The 23,425-nt window shown below is 34.7% G+C and overlaps 1 protein-coding gene across 4 annotated transcripts in view; it reads left to right on the top strand.

Annotated features, from left to right (window-relative positions):
* The window catches only part of LOC114133367 (acetylcholinesterase-like), a 30,045-nt gene extending 6,855 nt beyond the window's left edge, over nt 1-23,190 (top strand). The window contains exons 1-10 of one of the 4 annotated variants that reach the window (XM_027999207.1): nt 8,527-8,678; nt 9,850-10,139; nt 13,726-13,960; nt 15,864-15,996; nt 16,097-16,248; nt 19,839-20,025; nt 20,615-20,925; nt 22,013-22,222; nt 22,299-22,456; nt 22,725-23,190. In XM_027999207.1, the coding sequence (XP_027855008.1) occupies nt 9,857-10,139; nt 13,726-13,960; nt 15,864-15,996; nt 16,097-16,248; nt 19,839-20,025; nt 20,615-20,925; nt 22,013-22,222; nt 22,299-22,456; nt 22,725-22,813 (1,758 nt within the window). In that variant the 5' untranslated portion in view covers nt 8,527-8,678; nt 9,850-9,856 and the 3' untranslated portion in view covers nt 22,814-23,190. Of the gene's footprint in view, nt 1-100; nt 253-3,839; nt 4,027-4,611; nt 4,923-5,359; nt 5,570-5,641; nt 5,800-6,063; nt 6,454-8,526; nt 8,679-9,151; nt 9,211-9,849; nt 10,140-13,725; nt 13,961-15,863; nt 15,997-16,096; nt 16,249-19,838; nt 20,026-20,614; nt 20,926-22,012; nt 22,223-22,298; nt 22,457-22,724 lie in introns of those variants that run through there. The other 3 variants (XM_027999203.1, XM_027999204.1, XM_027999206.1) reach the window with 3 other exon arrangements.
* The last annotated feature ends 235 nt before the right edge of the window (nt 23,191-23,425 follow it).

The following is a 23,425-nucleotide window of genomic DNA, read 5'->3' as shown; positions in this document are numbered from 1 at the left end:
GTAAAATAATATTGTCCTTATTTTTCCTAAAATCAGAGTAATATTGTATGGACCGTGAATGAATTAATGTAAATGCACTGGCATTTACTTTTGCTCCCAGATAACACTATTTGGGGAGAGTGCTGGAGCAGCATCTGTGGGGTTCCACCTGCTCTCTCCAGGCAGCCAGGGCCTCTTTCAAAGGGCTGTGATGCAGAGCGGCTCCCCTAATGCAGCATGGGCCATAGCAAATAAAACTGAGATATATGACAGGTATGTGTGCTTAGTATTGAGCTAGTTGTTCCTGGATATTCTGTGTAGATCATTTAGTTTTTTTTTTTTTCTGAAGTATGATAATTATTCTGCGACAAACTGGCAACCTGTCCAGGGTGTACCCCACCTCTCATCCGAAACTTTAGCTGGAGGGAGGCACCAGCACTCTTCCCAAACCCACTAGGGACACGGGTGTTAAGAAATGGATGTATGGATGATAATTAGCTTTCAAAATATCTTACAGCCATATAGTAAAAAATATTTGATACTGAAGTTTGAACATGAACATGTTTTGAACATGTTCTGGCAGTTCTGACACCTGGTACTGAAGGCAACCTAGAAATAAAAAATAAAGGATTACATTCACATCAAGCTTTCTTTTTGATTCCAAATATCCACTCACATGCAGTGAAATTGTTGTCAGAAAATTATCATTTTGTGTACGAAATACAGTGTCTTGAAATAGACAGAGCTTTCTTCTCTTTTGGCTTTTTTACTGCACTTCATGGATCACTAAACTATTTGTAATATCAAATATGACCTTAGGAAATATTAAAAAACTGTTTTCAAATGTTAATTTCGCCTTAAAGCAACTACAAATAAACATCAACAATTACAATGAACACATATCTAAAATTTGAATCTAAACTAAGATAAGTTGATCAAAGCCGTACCATACCCTTACCATATATGGATATTCTGATTGGGGTAGGAAAAGACGTGCTAGCTTCTGTTACTAGCAACACAAGATAAATACATGGGTTGTTTGTTTTTTTATATAATGATCAGCTGAGTTTTTAAAAATAAATAAATAATCATTAGTAATACTAAAATAGATACAACTAAGATAAATACTACAGGCACATTTGCAGAAGTAAAAACATCCATCATGTTATTTTTTGCAACAAACAGGACAAACAGGGAGGGAGAAAATGAGGTGAGGGACATAAAGCCATAACTTTTTCATATCAGGAAAAAATTGCATGGCCGCACTCTAAACTGACTGACTAACATTAATATTATCAAGTGAAATAATTGCTTCTTTTAGTTATCTTTTAACTTTAAGAAACACCCCAGGATAACATTCATTCTCCACCAATTACTGTTAGATTTGTAGTCTTAAATAAAAGCTTACCTACGTGCACTGAAAAATTACTCAATTCAGTGTCATTTAACTTGAAGAGGATCAAACCCAATTTTTATGATTTTAATCTTATATTGTTTAAAGCTAAATTATGAAATTTAACCACTTTATTTCCAAAAATAGTGTAACCCACTTTAAAAAAAGATATTGGAGACCTCAATTGGATGTAAATAGGATATTTTCTTTTTTGTCACGTTATGTAGATGTAAATGTGCAACTCTGTGCCCATATATTGAATTAATTCAAATATTGAATTAGAACTAGAAAAATTGCTGCTCCTAGCGAAACAGCCATAAGAATGCAAATCTGCAGAACATACAATAAAGAGCATAACAAAGCAAAAGATTTAGGAAAAAAGCAGAAGAAAGCTACAGTCATGCATGGCAGAAATATTCTGCTAAATAGTAAAGTTCAGCAAAAGATATAGCATAAGTCATCAGAAGCAGAAGTTTCTATGCAACTTGAAATATTTGAAAATGTTCAAGCAGAAGTTTCTATGCAACCTGAAATAGTTGAAACAGTTTAATTGTAAAATTTAGTAAAAGATATAGTTGTTCAGCAGAAGAAGCAGAACATTTTGATATATGAATTGCTAAAATTGATGAAAGTTTGCAGAAGACTTTGGTAGACAGTAAAACCAGTAAAAGCAGAAGGCATCTGACAAAAGGAAGACAAGAAGAATGCTGACCCTTACAAAAGAATCCCATGAAAATCACATGTGCCACATGAAAACTGCACATGTGGTTGACACAACTTTTCACATGTGAATGATGTGTGACTGTTGTGAATCACATGTGAAAGCACATGTTTACAAGTGATTTTGGAACGTTTCATGGTAAAATCACATGTGATTCCCATGTGATCACGTGATACACACATTTCTACATGTGGAAATATGTGATATAAATGTGATGCACATGTGAAAACATGGGAATCGCATGTGAAAACATGGGAATCGCATGTGAAAACATGGGAATCGCATGTGTAAACTTGGGAATCACATGGGTTTTTACCACAAAGTATTCCAAAATCACATGTAAACGTGAGAATTTGTGCGAACCACATGTGCATTTTTTATATGGTACGTGATTTTCAGGTGGGATTTTTACTTGTAAAATTAATGAGATTTTTATTACATATTCAATACAATCACCCAATCTTTACATTGAAAAAAATATGATCATATGTGGTGCATATGTGAGAAATATGTGATCACATGTGATCCCCTTTTGAATAAACCGTGGATAACGTGAACAAAATATGTTATCACATGTGGGAAATGTGAACCACATGTGGAACATGGGAACCACATGTGACCCCATGTGAATTTCATAGGAAAAAGGATTTTTTTGTAAGGGGACACAGAGATAGAAACAGAGCACAAGAGAGAAACACATTGAAGAAATAGGAGAAGCTGTAATGTCTGTGCTCCAGAAGAGTTTGACAGAAAACTGTAAGAACTGTAGCAATAATAGTCATAGTTCCTTAAAGTAGACATGCATGTACGTGATGCATAAATTATTTCTGTACAGATAAATATGTATGAACAGCATCATTTTGTTTGTCAACAAGCATGAAAAGTTCAAAAAACGTCCAATAATGTTTGAGACATTTGAAGATAATTTGGTGTCTTGTAACTTGTTTAAAGTTGAATGAAGTTTATATGTTGAAGTAGGCAGCAGTAGTAAGCTGTAAAAAAGCAGATGATTTTAGCAGAATTTTGAACAATTTCAATGTTTTCCAATGGGGCTGAAATTTGCACAAAAGTGAAAATATTTCAAAAAGTACAGCAAAAGATATAGCATGTCTCTCCAGAAGAAGCAGAATGCTTTGATATATGAATTAGCAGAATTAGTTAGTAGAAGTAGTTAAATGTAGTAAAATGTACCAGTTATATAAGAGAAACAGGAACTTAATAAATGAGAAGGCAGTAATGCCGTAATGCATTCTCACTGATTAACAGCCACCTTGTTCAGATTGGCACTTCACTCATTATGCACACCATTTCCATTAATCATCAAAGTGTCAAACTGCTGCATTACACATGAAATCTACAAATAGTAATATTTGTCCATCATAATAAAGAACAACATGATCTTATTAAAAAGTGAGAATGCAAATACATTCTAATCTAAGCACAAGAAATAAAAAATAAACATGATCTAACTAAATTAACCAAGGACAGACTGATCTAAAGCACAAGATCAGTCAAAATAAACAATAACAAACACAAACACACAAAACAAATCATCAAAACTATAAATCCAAAAACACCAAGACAACCAACATCCCAAAACCCAGAACTTATATTTTTCATTCTAGCTTTTGACCCATCTTTTTTTTTCTTTCTTATATATGTTCAGTATTATTTACTTTACATAGTACTGTCATTCCTCCTTGGTGCTAACTAGTTGCTTTATTGAACTTCTTTCCCAACAAACAGATCCTTAAAACTAGCAAAATTGCTAGGCTGCTCCGTGGATGATCCTGCTAGTCTGGAGTATTGTTTGCTGAATGCTGATCCTGAAAAGATGTCACTCAAGCAATTTGAAAATCTTGTTCCGCCTTCAGTTTTGTCCATGCCATTTGTCCCACATATTGATGGAGACGTCATACCATCTGATATAGAAGTAAGTCTCTACGTGTTTGTATAAGAGATTTCTTCAAAAAGTGAAGAATTGTAAATGTTTGACATATTACTTGCAATATTTGAATTATATTGAATGCTATGTTAAATTACCATTTTGAAAAAAAAAAACTTCTCGCTAAACAACAACAGCAGACCTTGTCTCAGTGACCAAGGATCTCTAATTCTCTCCTCTCTTTCAAAGGGAAATTGAAATTTTTTAACTCCAGTACATACTTACAGAAAAAAGTTATCTTTCTAATATTAAGATTTTATGGTAAATTCCTGTAGGTTTTACACCGTATGGCACTGTAAACTTGTGGTCCCAGAAATATCTTAATTTGGATATGGACAGACAATGTTTTGCTCATGTTAAATCAGTAGTTGTGTGGTTATTGCCTGTTAATGTTCTACTCACTAGGAAAGTGACATTCATTGCCAATAAACAATGCAATTCAACATCATTTCTAAACTGATCTTAGTGTAACACAAAAGTTTGACTTGTCAATGAATACCTAACAACAAGAAAACTTTTAATTGAGGATGGGTCCAACATAATTATTTTAATCATATAATTTTTCATCTGCAGACGTTGTTAAACAGCTCTACTCTTCCCAAAAAAGAACTGTTGATAGGCTTGAATAAAGATGAAGGAACCTACTTTCTTTTTTATGGAATGCCTGGTTTCACTCGCCAGGGTGGAAGTTTCATCACCAGGACGGACTTTATGGACGGTTTACCACTAGTAATGAAAAATTCAAGTGCGATTGTTAAACAAACCGTTATTTCTCACTACACTGATTGGCAAGATGAAAACAATACAAAAACCAACCGTGATCAAATGGGGAGGATGGTTGGAGATGTGCTGTTCAATTGTCCTGTAATGGACTTTGCTACTCGGTAAGTTCCAGGTTTCAGGTTAAGTGATAAATGCTTTTATATAGAAAAACATCCTCTGTTCTAACTGTGGTCTACATATGTATGATCCCTGATAGCAATACCAAAAAATTTTATAGAACTATTTATAGAACTTACTTAATTTAACTTTGGGATTAATAAAGTATTTTTGAATTGAAATTGAAATGAGAACCAAACACAGGTTAACTTTCTAAAATAATAATAAAAAAATACATCATTTTCCCTACACTTCAAAATTATGTACTTATTGTGTAAGTCCATCACATAAAATCTCAAACACATACAGTCATATTCAACAAATCTAAATGTGCATTTCGATGAGGCTTGTTTTTCAGAATAGAAATGCCTTTTGAAAATAACTTTTAAGCAGTTATTAAAATACCTTTCTTTAGGCCATTGACTTTTCATTATTTTTTTAGGTATGCAGAACATGGCGGTAAGACCTTTTTGTATTTTTTTGACCAAATGTCATCCCCAAATCCCTGGCCAAAATGGGCGGGTGTTATGCATGGCTACGAGATAGACTATGTATTTGGAAATACTCTGAATGAGTCCCGTAAGTTCACGTCGGATGAAATGACTGTGTCCAAGAGGATTATGCATCACTTTGGCGACTTTGCCCGGACTGGGTAGGCTAAACAGATTTTCAGTCATGCAGGGATTGTGAGAAACCTAAAAACTATTTTGTTTTACCTTTTCAGAAATCCAGGGTTTAACGAAGGTGATTGGCCATTGTATAATGCTAGAAGTCAGGTGTATCTCATTTTGAATGACCATAGCAGAGGAGTAAAGAAGAATTTAAAAGCTAAAGAGTGTTATTTGTGGCAGACTTTCCTGCCTAAATTACAGAACATGTCAGGTGAGACACACACTAACAAGTCAATCTATACAGTCTGACACAAATGTACACGTTAGGTTTCATATAAAGCATCTCTAGTTGGAAAGTTTTTGTTCATATCTCGAAAAGAGATGTTTACCTGTTGAGATTTGCCATTTTGGTTTGCTCTAATTTTTTAAACAAAAATTCAGCTCATAGAGGAAATTAAAGCTTGTAACTGAAGCTATTCCTTGTGAAAGATTACTTAATCCCACACACAATCTCTTTGCTCTTTGTCTTTCACAGATTCCCTGACGCAGTGCACTTCAAGTGGGATTGTTCACTACAATTGGGTGTTCCCTCTTATTTTGTTAGTTATCAGTTTTACCCATTGACTGAGCTCCTGCTCTCTGTTTAGTTCATGTGTTTAATGTCTAATGTGTAACAGGTGGGTACTTGCTTTTTTAAAATATGTCAAATATTATCAGAGCACCACCTGAAGGCTATATGATGTTCCTCGGGCCCTATAGCCTGTTTTACTTAAAGGTGTCACTGAAAAGCATAGTTTGAAAAAAGGCTTTTAGAATGTTTGTGCAAAAAAAATATATTTTTACACTGTTTGAATAACTTGCTTCCTATGCTGATTAGAAATGGTTTATAAAGTGGTTTATCATTAAAACAAGTTTATGCTGTGTGCCCTTGACTGTTTTTTTTAATTTGTTATAAACACACAAGAAGTCGCCCATTTTTTCTTGTCCTTTTTAACACATTATTATTAAATACAAATGTGACAATGGGGAAATAGCAACAGCTAAGCTTGTAGTTTATTTATTATTGCTATAACAACTCCATAGCAACTATTTGCCAAGATGGCCATCAGTTACAAAGTTCACTGAAGTGTGACGTCACATGAGAACTTTTATTATTAACCCATTAAAAGCTTACAAAACTATTACATCATCCTCAGGTCTTTCAGTTATTGTATAAATGCAGAGTAACTACTTCATGTCAATTTCTGAGTTTCAAGAAATTAAAACTCAAGGGTTCGAGCTTATTGGCTGTAACCCTATACTATTCAATCTTGTAGCAAACAGACACAACTCTGGTCATCTGAACTAACCTCAAACATGAAAGCTGACTCAGTGTCTTAACAAATGTGACAAAAGGTTTGTGTCCACAATGTTAGATTCTTAAGCAATACCTTTCTCAAAGAATATGCTGCCCTTCTATTGTCGTTACTATTTTAGGTGCTATTGTCCATAGAAAAAATAATAATAATAAATTGTCTGCTGATCAGAATCAGTAGATTAAAACTCATGTATTAAAATCCTGTAAACACATGAAAAGGGTAAAACATCCAAGAGGGTGAATTCATCTTTATCTGCATCGTAGATCAACAATGACATTCTAGAATGCTGACAGTTTAGACTGAATATTCTCAGACAGAGGAGGGATATCAGTTCCATTATTGGTTGCAGAAGCCGGCTACAAGTAACACAAATGACTGTGCTTAAATTTGTGTTATGCAGTTTTGGACACAATGAGTGACATTACCGAGTTGATTTATATTTGTTTTTTCAGTTGATTTGTGTTGACATGATTTTGGAAAACTTAAACATTACACTTAATATTGTTGAGTATATGAAAGAAATATTCTGAAATATCAAGAAAGTTCTATGTCGTAGAATAATGAATTATTTACTGTTTAAGAGGTATGGCAATTAAAGCTGGAGAGAAATTATTTTCTTGAGGTAGTTCTTATGTTTGTCTCCATTGCAATGCAAAACATTATTTGTTTGAGGCACCCTTGACTCTCTTTACTTCAAAGGATTTTTTTTCCCCAATATGTGATAAAAATTTCCAATAAGCAGTAAGGATTTCGAAACCACTGTTTGTTTGTTTTTTCTATCCCAGATTTAAATAAAATGAAGCAGCAACTAAAGCAGGTTTAAACCGAATGCAGGCTAACTTTGCATTAATATGTTTCATTCATCTCTCATTCAAGCTAAAATCAAAATTCAAAGTTATTTTCATCAATTTTCCCTTTTGATAGAACACTTTTGACAATATTGTCTTTTAGTAGTAGTATGCCATATTTGCATCACGTTTGTTAGTCCCCTCTGTGCTTACGTCACCGTGCTTTCTGATTGGCTTACCCGTCAAAAAGCTGCGTTGTCTTTTGCAGTAGGGGGACGCCACACAATCTAAATTGTTGTTGGAAAGGGAAAATCGTGACCAAAATCCTGCCGTGTGGACAAGGCTTAAAGGTGCTGGAGATCTGCTTGGGTTGCTTCGTGAGAAAATGGGCTCGGCTGGGGTTGCTAGGTAACGTCTAGGTAATGGCGTAGTTTTCCTTAATTGCAACTACGTATCTGGAGATTTTTGAAACGGCAGCAAAAAACTTAAACTGAGTGTCTTTTTAAGCGCTTGGGTTGTTTTTAGAAGCAGTTGAGAACAGAAGAATGGAAGGGAAACTTTCAAAATGTGAATTTTGCACACACCTTTAAACTCAGAACGATTTTTATTTTAACTAGGACTAGTTGTAATTTGTGCTAAAAAAAAATGTGTATGTTTTATCGGATTAATTTAGGTATTTGTGAGGGTGAATTGGGCGTGTTCGTCCCATAAAGCAGATGACATCAGTTGCACAATTAGCACTATAAAGTAAACTGAAATGATTCGATTTTTATCATTTACTTATTTTTTATTGTTATTATTTAAAATTACGTAGTGACCAAAAATGCTTCTATTAATAATTGCTCTTTGCTGTAATGACTGTGTGTTGGCGGGAGCTGTTGAAGTCATATTATGGGTGGGACAGCCGGGTAGACACTACCCTAAGGGTGTAAACGCCTTCCTCATCTCATTAAGGCTGTGTCCCGACTCAGTCCACGCAAATACATTCTTAACTGACTGACAAGGTAAGACATGCCTAAAACGTTGTGTTTGTATGTATGTATGTATGTATGTATGTATGTATGTATGTATGTATGTATATATATATATATATATATATATATATATATATGGGGGGACGTGCACGTGTGTGTTTTCTTTTCTAAGTTGCTTTCCTTTATAATTACTGCATGCGTTTGAACATGTGTGCGCAGAGTCCCACTCTCTTGCATTCTCCCCTCCCTTCCCCAAGAGCTTGTGCACATCTAGTAACCTGAACTGTCACGCATTCGGAGTTCACCCCTATTTGAAGAATATAGACGATGCAGAAATAGCAACACACTCAGCTTGATCAGTTTTTTTGTCGGCTGTGCGCCTGTCACAAGCAGCGTTCATGCCACTCACCGCATTCAGCCCCTGACCACCTGGCACAGGGCTCGGACGCTAAGTGATCTACTTGATTTGAAACTATACGATTATGTTAGCTTTACTCAAAAATAAGAGACATAGACAAATGTGTGCGGTGTGTTCCAGAGTCAGCGTGTGGTGGAAAATTATGTTAAGTAAACATCTGCTCATCATGTTATGTGATATGCTTGTGAACTCTCACCAAAAGAACCTGTTTGGGCTACACACAAAAGTTGGAAATTGTTTTGCTGCAGCTGCAAGGGAACCAGACTGTCTCGCCCATGTTTTAGATTCCTTAGTTTGGTATAAAACTCATGTGTTGTCTCTGCCTGGGAGAGCTTTTCACCCAGAACTCCTTCTTTATTGATTGTCCTACAAGCTCTCTGAATTGTGCACAATATATGAATAAACCTGATTGAGTAATTTCACCTGACAGTGCTTGGTAATGTTTTTTGTAACAAGCGATTCAAAGCATAATATACTCTAACTCTATTAGTTTCTATTTAAAGTGAATAGCACATGTTGTAATGTTTTTTTTTGACAAATTTCACATGACAAACGTAAACTTAATGTGCCAGAAATAATATATAAATAAAAACAACTAGATATAGAGAGATATGGATATTTAAACAGCACACAAAATAATATCCCATAAAACCAGACAATGAAAGAAGTGAATATAGTTGAATAGCAAGGAGGATAAAATCAAGTAAAATCACTGTTTATTAAAAGTGTTAGTTCTTGAATGATTAATAATGGGTATCTGTACCTTTGCTTTGTCCTTCTTAGATTTCCCATGGCAGACTTTCAGCCTTTGCTTCTGCTGCTTCTCATCCTGACTACATCATTTGCCAATGAAAATGAACCTATAATCACCACCAAATATGGAAAAGTTCAAGGGAATGTATTTAATGTGCTAGATGGTCATATTCAAGCATTTCGTGGAATTCCGTATGCAAAGCCGCCTACTGAATATCGAAGATTCCGTCCTCCAGAGCCTATGGATAATTGGGATGATGTGAAAAATGCCCAAGATTTACCAAATTCCTGCTACCAGTTGCGAGATGAAACGTTTCCAGGTATGATTCAATACTACACAAATAAAGATATTTCAAAATATGTTTAATTCACCTAGATATTGTTTATCATTGAAAAACTTGTCTTAATATGATGGAAGTTCTGTCCTTTGCATTGACTAAATTTAGGAGAATAAAACAATAGTAAAAAACAACAAAAAGATGATCTGCTGCTGTTGCAAGGTGGATGTGGGGGGCATTTGTAAAACTGAGGTAGCAAAACTGAAGTGGCCAGAAATTCTCAATGGAGGAAAAATGCAATGACCTAAATGTTAATGCCTTTCTTTAAACCACAATTATCAACTGACCCTTTAAAAGTCCTTTAAACCAGTAATTCAAAACTGTTGGCTATAACACTGGACATAGGAAGAGAAATGTCAAATGTTAATTACCAAAAATCCCACAATGGTCACTAAAATAACTTGAATTGGACAAAAGTGAAATTAGTAGAGTTTTAGGAAAAATTAACCAATGAAAATCAGACATTGTTTTGGAATTGTGGCTCAACATTATCATTTCAAGCAAGAACTAATGAAAAAGACCTTCACAAAAATTATGATACATTTACCGATAACTTAAATTTTCAACCTCCCATTCTACAGCAAAATTATTGAAAAAGTAATATTTAAACAGTGAAATAGCTTCCTAATGACAACCAACCACTTTGGTTTCAGGGCTCAGCACAGTACTGAGACTGCCCACGTCAAAGTGTTCAATGACATCCATATAAATACAGACTGTGCAAGAACCATAATTCTGGTTCTGTTGTACTTCAGTGCAGCACTTGACACTGTTGACCATGACATACAGTATTACTGAGACGACTGGAGAGTTGGGTAGGACTCAACTGGTTCTAATATTACATAAAGAACCGAGATTTCTTTCAATAGTTAATTTCTCATTGATTAGGCTAAAAAGTACTACAATAGGCTAATAAAATAATTTACAATTCGCAGGTTGAATGCAGCAATTCAACTCACTGCATTTTAAATTTCTGATGACTTAGATTATCGCCTGCCTTGATGAATGCTGCAACATTCTTGTTTTCCCTCTCAATGTGACCAAACTAGGAAGAAATTATTGTATTTTATTTGTCCTTTGCATGGTAAATATGAGTATTTTTTTTTTTCAAATTAAATTACATTTTAGGAAATCCCTGTTTTGGTTCGATATTGCTGACTACCTATATGTTTATCTTATTTGGAGGGACTCAAGATATGATTGCTGATGATCTTACAGTGAACAAATTGATTGCACATTGGTATTGGGTAATGTCCGTCGTTTGGGCCATTTTTTCTCGTCGTTTATCGATTCACCTAAATTTAATGCTTATGGGTCATTAGAACTCATCTCATTCAGTAATGTCAATGTTGTAGCATAATTCATTTTATCACGCTGTGATAAAGAGTTGTAGTACACTGAAAAAATGCTGGCTAATATTATAACAGCAAGATAAATGCGGGTAACCATGGCAACCAGTGAGCTTTTAAAGGCCGGCCGACCCTTGCTGCAGTCAAACTGATCGAGCATCCGCTGTGTTTGCAAACAAATAATCCCTCTATAGAAACTGCTTGATCTCTTTGTAAAGACTGGACTAGGTAGTCTGTCCTACAGAAGGACAGACTACGTAATATTTTTTATATTACCCATACAAGACTTTCTTATCAAGGGGAAGTAGGGTGACCTAATCTGTGGTGGTTTGTACAGCCTTGGTATAATTGAATAAGCAGAGTAACTGTCCAAACCTCCTAGTAGAAAGGTTTTGCATAAACAAAGGTTTGATTTTTTTAAAAATTATTTCAACAAGTCAGGCATTCCACTGTTCACTACTAAGGTTTAACCTTGACAGCAGCAGCTGTAATTTGTTATATACATAAAATTCTTATCTACTGTTTAATGTAGAGTGTATAATATGCTGATACTGGAGGTCACTACAGTACCCTCAATTAAACTGATATATATCTGAGGCAAACAAGTAAATTATCCTATGTGTAACCATATGTGTTTCAAAAATATCCTGCATGAGACATTTCCCTGTCTGCCAGTTGGGCAGATGTAGCTCAAAGGTTTTTGTGAGCAGGGCTCATAGAAGGCCAGTTCACAATTGTCCAACGTTTTGCTCTTAGCCATTATTGGGTGTTTTTAGCTGTGTGTTTTAGGTTTTCATATTTACTCAAAAATGCCTTGATAGTCTTCAGATTTCATGACACCCTGCACTGATTCCAGACACCCTGTGCCAGATATAGAAAAGCAACCCCACAACATAATTGAGCCTCCTCCATGTTTCCCAGCAGGGACGGTGTTTTTTTATTGATATGCTTCATTTTTCCATCTGTGAACATTAAGCTTATGTGCCTTACCAGAAAACTCCAGTTTTATCTCATCTGTCCAAAGGTTATTCTCCAAGAAGCTTTGTGGCTAGTCAATAAGCCTTCTCCTACATTGCAGTCTCATATTTTTATGTTTTGTTTTCCTCCTTGGTCGTCTCCCATGAATTTCACTTTGCTCAAATGACTGATGGTGGGTTCTGACCCAGGCGTAACTTGACCTTTAAGTTTACCATCAATTTCTTTGGATGTTGAGTTCTGGACTCTTTGGTTACCATTCATATTATCCTTCTCTTCAGTTTGTCATCAGTTTCCACCTGCGGCCACAGCCAGAGACGTTTACTAAAGTCCTGTGTACCTTAAACTTCTAAATAAATTATGTGCAGCTGTAGTCGCAGGAGCATCACTGACTGACTACAAGCTTTAAGATACCTTTAATACTAATTAGAAGACACACTTTTATTGAACATATCCCTATCTGGTCGAACTTCTTTAAGTTTTTTTCTAAAAGTGCCATCATTTTTGTCCAGGACTGTTCATTAGTTTATTATTTAAAATGATTTAGTTGAACCTCATTTGAAAAGCATTGTCTGATCTTTGTTGGTTAATTTTCAATAGATGTTTGAAAATTAACCAAACACCTTCCCCTTCTGTTATGGACAGAAGATGTCACTTGTGTGTGAGCTAAAGGTAGAAATATTTCTAATTTCAACTGGTTTGTATTTACTAAGGTAAACACAAACAATATACTCATGTTAATGAGGAAAGTTACTGAACTTTTGCCTTATGTGCTGATTGAAATTCGTATCCTAATGAACTTTATAAAGCTATCATTATAATTTTCAGCCTTCTACTGAGTGATGAACAGCCCAACACTAAACTAAAAACTTTGGTGCTGAAAATAAGTGAAAAAGCAGCTGATGTCCAATGAAAAGCTTTTAAAGACATTCAAATAATTTACAGGAATTATTTGTAACTGTGAAAACTTGTAAAAAGCTCCCTTCCATGCCTTGTTCCTAGCTTGTCAATAATCAACAAATTATGGAGTGATTCATAACTTTGCACATTATAGACTTTAGACTTTAAATAGACTTTAACCTTAAGATTATAATAGTTAAGAGCTACTGTAGTTCAGCATATCTAATCTGTGAAATGCTTGTGATAAAGGCTAAGGATTCAATGGACTCAAAGGTTTTATAATCTTGCAACTACTCTGGCTGTAATCAAACTTTATTGTTAATAACAATGTGATATTTTTGCAGGGTTTGAAGGTGCAGAGATGTGGAATCCAAACACCCCTGTGAGTGAGGACTGTCTGTACTTGAATGTTTGGGCCCCTATGTTCAAGACACCCACACCCCAACCTGCAGATAGTGTTCCTGTATTAGTTTGGATATATGGAGGTTCCTTTATGTCAGGAACATCCACCCTGGATATCTACCAAGGCCATTTCTTGTGTAAATCTCAGAAGGTTGTTGTGGTATCTATGAATTACAGGTGAGAAAACATTTCAATTGAAACCACGAGTGTACCCAATCCTAGTTCTTGCGACACGGCTTTCTGTGTGTTTGGCTGTTTCTGCTCAAAAGCATTTCATCAAGTTTTCATTGCTTTCAAAGAAAAAGTTTATGTCAACAGAATCAAGTTTTTACAACTCTTTTCTGACTCATTTGTTCAGACATGAGAGTCATCGAGAACAGGGAAGTTAAAAGTGAGAACAAAAGACCAGGATTGGAGAAACGCTGTTACAAAGTCTACAATAGGCATCTCATACATCTGTTTGACTGAACTGATAATCTCAAATACTATGAGAGCAAGTTCAATATTCATCTTAATATAAACATGTTCATATTCACTCCACAACAGCCAGAAGAAGTGAAATCACTAAAAAATTCTACTACTACTACTTTTTTCCCAGGCTTTGAACCATGAGGTTTATCGTCCGGTCCGGCTTTTCGGTGGATTTTTCTTCAACCACCAGGGGGCTCTTTAGCAGGAAATGAATCATTGGAAGTCCAAATTGGAAATAAAAGAAGAAAGTGCTCATTTTCATTTAGAACAAGCACAAGCAGGCACGAACAACAGAACAAGCAGAAGAACAAGCAGACACAACGAAGATATTTCTTCAAACTCATTCATACCCTCTCATCATGGAAACAATACGAATAAAAAGATGCTGCTTTTAAGTTTAGGAGTATCGATCTGGCAGTACAGGAGGGAAACAGCCGCTGCACGAATCCATGGCTGCGTCCTTAATAGCAGATTTATTAAGGACGCAGCCCTCTGCTGTGTCCTTGTGAAAAACCGAGAGCGGAGGAGATACCAGCGGCTTATATATCTACGTTTCCAGTTTTTATATTTATTTATTTATTTATTTATTTTTTAATTTGTAGGTGCGGCTTACAGTAAGGTGCGCTCTATAGTCCCGGAAAGGTAGTTGATGTTTATCTATCTATATACTTGTTCTGAAATCCATGTTGTAGTTCCTAGCTTTGCCACCAGGTGGCCATTGTGGGTAGTATATTTTTTTTCATATAGCAAAACATTGTTGAAAAGCTGTGCAGGTCAGCGGGCGTGATGTTTGAGGGGGGTTTTGTGATTTCTTTCGAGTGTGCATCCATATGAGTGGTAGGTTGCAGTGTATTTATGTTTGAGTGGCATTATATGGTATTTTAGTACTTTGAACATTTTCTCTTAGATTTTTTTTTAGAATAAGCAAAGGCTAGGTTAAGCTAATTTCTATTCTAAAATGGTAAACCATATTATATTTAGTTGCTTTCTTTTCCTTTATTTAATTTTAATAGTAATGAAAAGGACAAGTAATGTGATTATAATGTGTTTGTAAAAGAGCATCTGTGTTCGTGGTGGATGGTAATTTCTATTTATTCATTTTCTTTGTAGAACCACACACCTACACATTTCAATCCACAAACATCTGGCCTGTTAAGTAGTTGTATTCTGCTGATTAAAGAGTCAAACCATCACTTGGCTTCATTATTGGCTCGGGGTCATCTGGACATCTAATCGGTGCACAGTCTGCGATCACCATTTTCATTCTGAACCCCAAACGTGCGAACATTATAACAATACTATACTGCAAAATTCTGATTAATAAAAGTCTGATTAATAAAAAGAGTATCAGTGGAATATATCATAATAGTATATTCATCAAATCACATTTTACAATTTGAATTGAATCGTTTTACATATTTTGTCATAATTTTTCTTGTTACTGCTATACTTTCGATAAAGTATCCTTTACATCGCTTTATCTGCAAAAATGATAACAATGGTCAGTTTGAACACAAGGTGTAAGTGACAGCAAAATATGTCACCATATTGACATATGGTGAATGCTTTCAGTATTTTTTTTATTTTTTCTTGTGGTCATGATTTTTAGACTGGGACCTCTTGGCTTTCTGGCTATTCCTAACAACCCAAACATCCAGGGAAATCAAGGTCTACTGGATCAGCGTTTGGCACTTAAATGGGTGGTCGATAACATCGCTGCATTTGGAGGTGATCCTACCAAGGTAAAATAATATTGTCCTTATTTTTCCTAAAATCAGAGTAATATTGTATGGACCGTGAATGAATTAATGTAAATGCACTGGCATTTACTTTTGCTCCCAGATAACACTATTTGGGGAGAGTGCTGGAGCAGCATCTGTGGGGTTCCACCTGCTCTCTCCAGGCAGCCAGTACCTCTTTCAAAGGGCTGTGATGCAGAGCGGCTCCCCTAATGCAGCATGGGCCATAGCAAATAAAACTGAGATATATGACAGGTATGTGTGCTTAGTATTGAGCTAGTTGTTCCTAGATATTTTGTGTAGATCATTTAGTTGTTTTTTTCTGAAGTATGACAATTACCTTTCAAAATATCTTATGACCATATAGTAAAAAATATTTGATATTGAAGGGTAATTTTGAACATGTTCTACAGCAGTTCTGGCTCCTAGTACTGAAGGCAACTTAGAAATGAAGCATAAAAAAATACATTCATTCCAAGCTTTCTTTTCCAGTCATATGCAGTGCAATGAGTGTCCAAAAAACTAGCATTATTAGTACAAAAATACAGGGTCTTGAAATAGACAGAGCTTTCTTCTCTTTTGGCTTTTTAGTGGACTTAATGGATCACTAAACTATTTGTAATATCAAATATGACCTTAGGAAATATTAAAAAACTGTTTTCAAATGTTAATTTCAATTGACAATCCAAACCAGCCTAGTTTTATGTGAAAAAGTAATTCCTGCTTGATATACTAAAAATAAATGGTTGTGCCACCTATAAGTGTAACAAGATTTCCATTAGCCATTTACCTTCCAAGCATCAGTGACATTTAAAATCCTGCCACAGCATCTCAATCAGATTTAATGGTTTACTCCCAGTTATTTTCTTCACCTTAAAGCAACTACAAATAAACATCAACAATTACAATGAACACATATCTAAAATTTGAATCTAAACTAAGATAAGTTGATCAAAGCCGTGTGATGGAAGTTCTGATTGGGGGAGGACTGTTATTAGCAACACAAGATAAATAGATGGGTTGTTTATTTTTTAATAATGATCAGCTGAATTTTTTAAAATAAATAAATAATCATTAAAATAATACTAAAATACATACAACTAAGACAAATACTACAGGCACATTTGCAGAAGTAAAAACATCCATCATGTTATTTTTTGCAACAAACAGGACAAACAGGGAGGGAGAAAATGAGGTGAGGGACATAAAGCCATAACTTTTTCATATCAGGAAAAAATTGCATGGCCGCACTCTAAACTGACTGACTAACATTAATATTATCAAGTGAAATAATTGCTTCTTTTAGTTATCTTTTAACTTTAAGAAACACCCCAGGATAACATTCATTCTCCACCAATTACTGTTAGATTTGTAGTCTTAAATAAAAGCTTACCTACGTGCACTGAAAAATTACTCAATTCAGTGTCATTTAACTTGAAGAGGATCAAACCCAATTTTTATGATTTTAATCTTATATTGTTTAAAGCTAAATTATGAAATTTAACCACTTTATTTCCAAAAATAGTGTAACCCACTTTAAAAAAAAATATGGGAGACCTCAATTGGATGTAAATAGGATATTTTCTTTTTTGTCACGTTATGTAGATGTAAATGTGCAACTCTGTGCCCATATATTGAATTAATTCAAATATTGAATTAGAACTAGAAAAATTGCTGCTCCTAGCGAAACAGCCATAAGAATGCAAATCTGCAGAACATACAATAAAGAGCATAACAAAGCAAAAGATTTAGGAAAAAAGCAGAAGAAAGCAACAGTCATGCATGGCAGAAATATTCTGCTAAATAGTAAAGTTCAGCAAAAGATATAGCATAAGTCATCAGAAGCAGAAGTTTCTATGCAACTTGAAATATTTGAAAATGTTCAAGCAGAAGTTTCTATGCAACCTGAAATAGTTGAAACAGTTTAATTGTAAAATTTAGTAAAAGATATAGTTGTTCAGCAGAAGAAGCAGAACATTTTGATATATGAATTGCTAAAATTGATGAAAGTTTGCAGAAGACTTTGGTAGACAGTAAAACCAGTAAAAGCAGAAGGCATCTGACAAAAGGAAGACAAGAAGAATGCTGACCCTTACAAAAGAATCCCATGAAAATCACATGTGCCACATGAAAACTGCACATGTGGTTGACACAACTTTTCACATGTGAATGATGTGTGACTGTTGTGAATCACATGTGAAAGCACATGTTTACAAGTGATTTTGGAACGTTTCATGGTAAAATCACATGTGATTCCCATGTGATCACGTGATACACACATTTCTACATGTGGAAATATGTGATATAAATGTGATGCACATGTGAAAACATGGGAATCGCATGTGAAAACATGGGAATCGCATGTGAAAACATGGGAATCGCATGTGTAAACTTGGGAATCACATGGGTTTTTACCACAAAGTATTCCAAAATCACATGTAAACGTGAGAATTTGTGCGAACCACATGTGCATTTTTTATATGGTACGTGATTTTCAGGTGGGATTTTTACTTGTAAAATTAATGAGATTTTTATTACATATTCAATACAATCACCCAATCTTTACATTGAAAAAAATATGATCATATGTGGTGCATATGTGAGAAATATGTGATCACATGTGATCCCCTTTTGAATAAACCGTGGATAACGTGAACAAAATATGTTATCACATGTGGGAAATGTGAACCACATGTGGAACATGGGAACCACATGTGACCCCATGTGAATTTCATAGGAAAAAGGATTTTTTTGTAAGGGGACACAGAGATAGAAACAGAGCACAAGAGAGAAACACATTGAAGAAATAGGAGAAGCTGTAATGTCTGTGCTCCAGAAGAGTTTGACAGAAAACTGTAAGAACTGTAGCAATAATAGTCATAGTTCCTTAAAGTAGACATGCATGTACGTGATGCATAAATTATTTCTGTACAGATAAATATGTATGAACAGCATCATTTTGTTTGTCAACAAGCATGAAAAGTTCAAAAAACGTCCAATAATGTTTGAGACATTTGAAGATAATTTGGTGTCTTGTAACTTGTTTAAAGTTGAATGAAGTTTATATGTTGAAGTAGGCAGCAGTAGTAAGCTGTAAAAAAGCAGATGATTTTAGCAGAATTTTGAACAATTTCAATGTTTTCCAATGGGGCTGAAATTTGCACAAAAGTGAAAATATTTCAAAAAGTACAGCAAAAGATATAGCATGTCTCTCCAGAAGAAGCAGAATGCTTTGATATATGAATTAGCAGAATTAGTTAGTAGAAGTAGTTAAATGTAGTAAAATGTACCAGTTATATAAGAGAAACAGGAACTTAATAAATGAGAAGGCAGTAATGCCGTAATGCATTCTCACTGATTAACAGCCACCTTGTTCAGATTGGCACTTCACTCATTATGCACACCATTTCCATTAATCATCAAAGTGTCAAACTGCTGCATTACACATGAAATCTACAAATAGTAATATTTGTCCATCATAATAAAGAACAACATGATCTTATTAAAAAGTGAGAATGCAAATACATTCTAATCTAAGCACAAGAAATAAAAAATAAACATGATCTAACTAAATTAACCAAGGACAGACTGATCTAAAGCACAAGATCAGTCAAAATAAACAATAACAAACACAAACACACAAAACAAATCATCAAAACTATAAATCCAAAAACACCAAGACAACCAACATCCCAAAACCCAGAACTTATATTTTTCATTCTAGCTTTTGACCCATCTTTTTTTTTCTTTCTTATATATGTTCAGTATTATTTACTTTACATAGTACTGTCATTCCTCCTTGGTGCTAACTAGTTGCTTTATTGAACTTCTTTCCCAACAAACAGATCCTTAAAACTAGCAAAATTGCTAGGCTGCTCCGTGGATGATCCTGCTAGTCTGGAGTATTGTTTGCTGAATGCTGATCCTGAAAAGATGTCACTCAAGCAATTTGAAAATCTTGTTCCGCCTTCAGTTTTGTCCATGCCATTTGTCCCACATATTGATGGAGACGTCATACCATCTGATATAGAAGTAAGTCTCTACGTGTTTGTATAAGAGATTTCTTCAAAAAGTGAAGAATTGCAAATGTTTGACATATTACTTGCAATATTTGAATTGTATTGAATGCTATGTTAACATTTGAAAAATAATAACTTCTCGCTAAACAACAACAGCAGACCTTGTCTCAGTGACCAAGGATCTCTAATTCTCTCCTCTCTTATGGAATTCCAAACTTTCAAAGGGAAATGAAAATCTTTTAACTCCAGTACATACTTCATTTTATGATTTTTTTTTAAAATAAGATTTTGTGGTACATTCCTGTAGGTTTTCCACCGTATGGCACTGTAAACTTGTGGTCCCAGAAATATCTTAAGTTGGATATGGACAGACAATATTTTGCACATGTTAAATCAGTAGTTGTGTGGTTATTGCCTGTTAATGTTCTACTCACTCATTCATTGCCAATAAACAATGCGATTCAACATAATTTTTAACTGGTCTTAGAAACCTATGTGTAACAAAAAAAATAACTTGTCAATGAATACCTAACAACAAGAAAACTTTTAATTGAGGATGGGTCCAACATAATTATTTTAATCATATAATTTTTCATCTGCAGACGTTGTTAAACAGCTCTACTCTTCCCAAAAAAGAACTGTTGATAGGCTTGAATAAAGATGAAGGAACCTACTTTCTTTTTTATGGAATGCCTGGTTTCACTCTTGAAGGTGAAAGTTTCATCACCAGGAAGAACTTTATGGACGGTTTACCACTAGCACTGACAAATTCAAGTGAGATTGTTAAAGAAACCGCTATTTCTCACTACACCGATTGGCAAGATGAAAACAATACGAAGACCAACCGTGATCAAATGGGGAGGATGGTTGGAGATGTGCTGTTCAATTGTCCTGTAATGGACTTTGCTACTCGGTAAGTTCCAGGTTTCAGGTTAAGTGATAAATGCTTTTATATAGAAAAAACATCCTCTGTTCTTACTGTGGTCTACATATGTTTGATCCCTGATAGCAATACCAAAAAACTTTACAGAACTATTTATAGAACTACTTTATAGAAGTATATTTATAGAACTTACTTAATTTCACTTTGGGATTAATAAAGTATTTTTGAATTGAAATGACAACCAAACACAGGTTGTCTTGTGTAAATCCATGACATAAAATCTCAAACACATACAGTCATATTCAACAAATCTAAATGTGCATTTTGATGAGGCTTGTTTTTCAGAATAGAAATGTATTTTGAAAATAACTTTTAAGCAGTTATTAACATACCTTTCTGTAGGCCACAGTTTTGGATTATTTTTGGATTTCATGATCTGTCAGCAAAAATTATCATAATTACCAGAAATAAGTTATTAAACTATCAGTAGTTACTCTAATGTTTCAGTTGATTAATTTTTAATACATTTCAGTAGCACTGCCACTTTTTTAATATGCCTGTGCATATAAGGCTGTGTTTATAATTGGCCAAATTATAAAAAAGTTGAAGGTGGGATAAAGGGGGAAATGAATGTTTTCTTATCTTTACAAAAATATCAATAATACAAAAAAAAACCCTGTTCTGGTTAGTTACAGTGCAGAACTATGAATGGATAATTTGAGTTAAAAAAAAACTCTAGTTGTCAAACTAAACTACGGTAATTATTTGATGTTATCAGTGGTTTTCAAGATAAAAAATAAATAATGGATTCTATAGATGCTGCTTGTAGCAAAAGCATAATATACAGCTACTATAGAGTTCATGATACTCCAAAAGAAAAGCTAAAATAAAATTGGAGGTGGCTCAATACTTTTCTTTTAGCACCATGACGTACTCTATAAAGCATGTGGCTGGAATAGTGAGATGCAGTTCCATTTTGGACAAAAGGGTTTCAAATGTCAGATTTCTGTTTGGGGCTTCATCTGCACTGAAATAAATATGTCACCTCTGAACTGTGGCAATATTTCTAAGGAAATGCAAATGTGATGTATTTATTGACTTTTCATTATTTTTTTAGGTATGCAGAACGTGGCGGTAATACGTTTTTGTATTTTTTTGACCAAATGTCATCCAAAAATCCCTGGCCAAAATGGGCGGGTGTTATGCATGGCTACGAGATAGAATTTGTCTTTGGGATGCCTCTGAATGAGTCCCTTAAGTACACGTGGGATGAAATGACTGTGTCCAAGAAGATTATGCATCACTTTGGCGCCTTTGCCCGGTCTGGGTAGGCTAAACAGATTTTCAGTCAGTCATGAAGGGATTGTGAGAAACCTAAAAACTATTTTGTTTCACCTTTTCAGAAATCCAGGGTTTAAAGGAGGTGAATGGCCGCTGTTTACCGCTGATACTCAGGAGTATGTCACTTTGAATGACGATACTAGAAGAGTAAAGAAGAGGTTAAAAGCTAATGAGTGTCATTTGTGGCACAATTTGATGCCTAAATACCAGCAGTTATCAGGTGAGACACACATTAACAAGTCAATCTATACAGTCTGACACAAATGTACACGTTAGGTTTCATATAAAGCATCTCTAGTTGGAAAGTTTTTGTTCATATCTCGAAAAGAGATGTTTTGCCTGTTGAGATTTGCCATTTTGGTTTGCTCTAGGTTTTTAAACTAAAGAAATTCACCTCAAAGAGGGAATTAAAGCTTGTAACTGAAGCTATTCCTTGTGAAAGATTACTTAATCCCACACACAATCTCTTTGCTCTTTGTCTTTCACAGATTCCCTGACGCGGTGCACTTCAAGTGGGATTGTTCACTACAATTGGGTGTTCCTTCTTACTTTGTTAGTTATCAGTTTTACCCATTGACTGAGCTCCTGCTTTCTGTTTAGTTCATGTGTTTAATGTCTAATGTGTAACAGGTGGGTGCTTGCTTTTCTTAAATATGTAAAATATTATCAGAGCACCACCTGAAGGCTATATGTTGATCCTTGGGGCCTATAGCCTGTTTTACTTGAGGGTTCACTGAAAATCATAGTTTGAAAAAAGGCCCTTTAAAACTATTTTTACACTGTTTGAATAACTTCCTTCCTATGCTTATTAGAAATAGTTGTTAAAACAAGTTTTGCTGTGTGCCATTGGCTGTTTTTTTATTTGTTATAGACACACAAGAAGTCACCAGTTGTTTCTTGGCCTTTTTAACACCTTGTTATTAAATAAAAATGGGAAAATAGCAACAGAAAATGGTCCAGTAGTCAGTCTCTCTCTCTCTCTCTTGTTTATAAGCTTTATAAGCTACATTTGCAAGAGCTATTTCTAAGCTTGTGGTTTGTTTGTTATTGCTATAGCAACTCCATAGCAACTATTTGCCAAGATGGCCATCAGTTACAAAGTTCACTGAAGTGTAACGTCACATGAGAACTTTTAGTATTAACCCATCAAAAGCTTACAAAACTATTACATCATCCTCAGGGCTTCCAG

This window comes from Xiphophorus couchianus, chromosome 18, assembly GCF_001444195.1.
Source record: "Xiphophorus couchianus chromosome 18, X_couchianus-1.0, whole genome shotgun sequence".
Lineage (NCBI taxonomy): Eukaryota > Metazoa > Chordata > Actinopteri > Cyprinodontiformes > Poeciliidae > Xiphophorus > Xiphophorus couchianus.
The sequence above is the reverse complement of the archived record's forward strand: the minus strand, read 5'-3'. Positions and strand labels throughout refer to the sequence as shown.